A 2,686-nucleotide genomic window follows, 5' to 3' on the forward strand; every position below is an offset into this window, starting at 1 on the left:
TTGTTGCTTTTCCAACAACAAACGCGTGCATGATTGCTACCATGGGCGTAGCCAGGTAGGGGCGGGGGGGTGCTCGAGCCGCCCCCCTAACTTTAAAATTTTTCTTATATATATATAAAATAGTACCCTGAAAAGCCAGCTTAATAGCACTTATGCTAAAATGTTACAAATCGTGAGCTCCCTTAATATTTGGTACTCTTATTTCTNGCAGTTCTATTGGAAAAAGCGCTAATACAAATATTTTTTAAAAGTACGAATATTTTTAAAGAAAATTGTTTGTACATCACTATCATACAAGTGATTTGTGTTATTTATTATTACCCTGAAGGCATTACTTTCGCTTTTGGTTTTAAAAACTATGTTATAACAAGATCTCATTTTTAAAATAAAAGATAAATCCGATTTCATGAAATTTATAAAAAAAATTGTTTTTTTTGGCGATTTTTTCAGAAATTTAAATTGCTGAGTGCCGTTAGTGTTAATATATCTAAATAAAATAAAAGAAAACAATTTTTAATAAAACGCAATCTGTAAATGAACAGAAAAAATTAAAAAATATAAAAAAATCGGATAATTAAAATTTTTTAATAAAAAACTTACTGTCGCAGATCTGTCCAAAATGGAACAGTTCAGAGAGGAAAAAATATCCAGTAATCTAGTTTTATAATTTTTCCTCATAAAAAACTTTTTGTCCCAGAACTGTCGAAAATGGAACCAGTTCAGAACTAGTCCGAAAGTTCTGCAGAGGTGGCAATTTCCACTTCGTAGGATATCACCAAGTAAAAAGAGGCAGTTGAAAGCATTGCGTTGGAATAGTTCGAGAACCGGTACCGCCTCTTAAAGAGCTAGTTCTGCGCTAGTTCTGAATTAGCGCGATTTACTGCGGGTTACATACAAACTCGTACTATGTAACTAGTATTTTTGTATGCACGCATGAAAGTAAAGAGGGCACTTTTAGGGTCAAGCCGTGTGAAAAACGTTTTGCAAATAAGCGGCACACCGCACTACAGAACTTTCGGGATCACTTTTGATCAATGCATTGTTTGCGCACTACACCAACAAAATACGCTTGTATGTATGTATGTATGTTCATATGTGCACATTTTTGGGCCGTAAATCGGAATTCCATTGTAATTGCTAATACAGCTTTTTCCCTATATATAACCAGTGACTCGTGTTAACCACAACAATAGTCAACTCTTGCAGTTGTAGCGCTCAAATTAAGTGTAAGAACTTAAAAATAAATCACAAAATGCCTTGTCCATGTGGAAGCGGTAAGTAACTTACACTCAAATGCATGCATATCAGTATTTCTATACAAAATAAATAATCCTTATACACACTTTCTTTCGAATTTCATTATTACAGCATAATTTATTTGTTGTTTTAATTGCCTAAACTTAAAATTTAATACATATTTGCTTTAATTTTATTTATGTATGTTTCTTTACTTTAGGTTGCAAATGTGCCACTCAGCCAAAAAGCGGTAGTTGTGGTTGCGGCTCAGCTTGTAGGTGCTGTCCTTGTGGAAGTGGTGAGTTTTAAGTCTAAAACATTAATTTGAGTTACCAGCTAAATTTCTTGCAATTTAAAATTAAAAAAGGACAATATTTAAAAATATCCTTTTCTTTAATGATTAATTGCTTTTGCTTTTCTTATGTTGGTTTCAGATTGCAAATGTGGTTCACAGACGCAAAGTGGCAGCTGCGGTTGTGGTAGTGGTTGCAAATGTGGCCAATAATTATTGGAATAATAATTGGATTATAATCAATTTTTCGGCTGAGTTGCGACATTAGCTTTGAACGTCTTTCAACAATTTGCATTATAATTCTTTCAATAAACAAATAAACGGAAATATTATGCAAACGAAATAAAACTTCTTTCTTTGTGTTAAGTTATATACATATAAGTTTTATGGAGGAATGACTTTGACAGTTTGTGCATAGGCGACCCCAGGCGAGAATGGGGTTTGACGTCCCCCTAAAATTTTTGAAAGGCACATTGCAAAGCGAAACTAAAAACTTTTAGCAATGCACAATGGTCGGTAATCTAAAAAATTGTCAAAGGTTTAAAATCGAAATTTAGATTTTTAAATTTTATACATCACTAGCTGTACCTGGCCACGCTTTGCTGTGGCATATTCCTGTTACCAACGCGTAGGGGCCTGTAAATCTTCCGTAAGATCTTTCTCTCGAATACTCCAAGAGCCGCCTCATCGGATGTTGTCATTGTACATGCTTCTGCGTCATATACCAGCACGAGCATGATGAGTGACTTATAGAGTGTTGTTTTTGTACGTCGAGACAGAACTTTATTTCCGAATTGCCTACTCAGTCCAAAGTAGCACTTGTTCGCTACAGTAATTCGGCATTGGATTTCGATGCCGAATTTATTATCGGTGTTATGCTGGTTCCTAACTAAACGAAATTGTCCACTTTCTCGAAATTACAACTGGCAATAGTGACGTGGGTGCCAAGGCGCGAATGCTCTAACTGTTTGTTTGATGACAGGAGATATTTCGTCTTCTCCTCATTGATCAACAAACCCAATCGCTTTGCTTCGTTATCCAACTTGGAAAAGGCGGGAGATGTTAGGGAATGGTGACAACAATTTTAAGAGTTCATTAAAAATTTTTTAAATAGCTTTTATGGGATATTTCATGGGATATTTTCATTGCGAAATTTGT

At 34.9% G+C, this 2,686-nt stretch overlaps 1 protein-coding gene across 1 annotated transcript; it reads left to right on the plus strand.

Annotated features, from left to right (window-relative positions):
* The first annotated feature begins 871 nt into the window (after positions 1 to 871).
* Positions 872 to 2,071, plus strand: LOC108362292 (metallothionein-1-like). The gene is made up of 4 exons (XM_017615221.1): positions 872 to 1,079; positions 1,169 to 1,274; positions 1,457 to 1,534; positions 1,671 to 2,071. Exons 2-4 carry the CDS (start codon positions 1,253 to 1,255, stop codon positions 1,739 to 1,741), a joined length of 171 nt encoding a protein of 56 aa, XP_017470710.1. The 5' UTR covers positions 872 to 1,079; positions 1,169 to 1,252; the 3' UTR covers positions 1,742 to 2,071.
* The last annotated feature ends 615 nt before the right edge of the window (positions 2,072 to 2,686 follow it).

The sequence above is a fragment of the Rhagoletis zephyria genome, unplaced genomic scaffold (genome assembly GCF_001687245.7).
Source record: "Rhagoletis zephyria isolate East Lansing unplaced genomic scaffold, Rhagoletis_zephyria_1.1 Rzeph_scaffold_00979, whole genome shotgun sequence".
Taxonomy (NCBI): Eukaryota; Metazoa; Arthropoda; class Insecta; order Diptera; family Tephritidae; genus Rhagoletis; species Rhagoletis zephyria.

Excerpts from the sequence above, each read along its gene's own strand:
- LOC108362292 (XM_017615221.1), top strand. The coding sequence starts at position 1,253 with ATGCCTTGTCCATGTGGAAGCG. Across the intron at positions 1,275-1,456 it reads GCCTTGTCCATGTGGAAGCG|GTTGCAAATGTGCCACTCAG; the intron begins GTAAGTAACTTA and ends TCTTTACTTTAG. Across the intron at positions 1,535-1,670 it reads GTGCTGTCCTTGTGGAAGTG|ATTGCAAATGTGGTTCACAG; the intron begins GTGAGTTTTAAG and ends TGTTGGTTTCAG.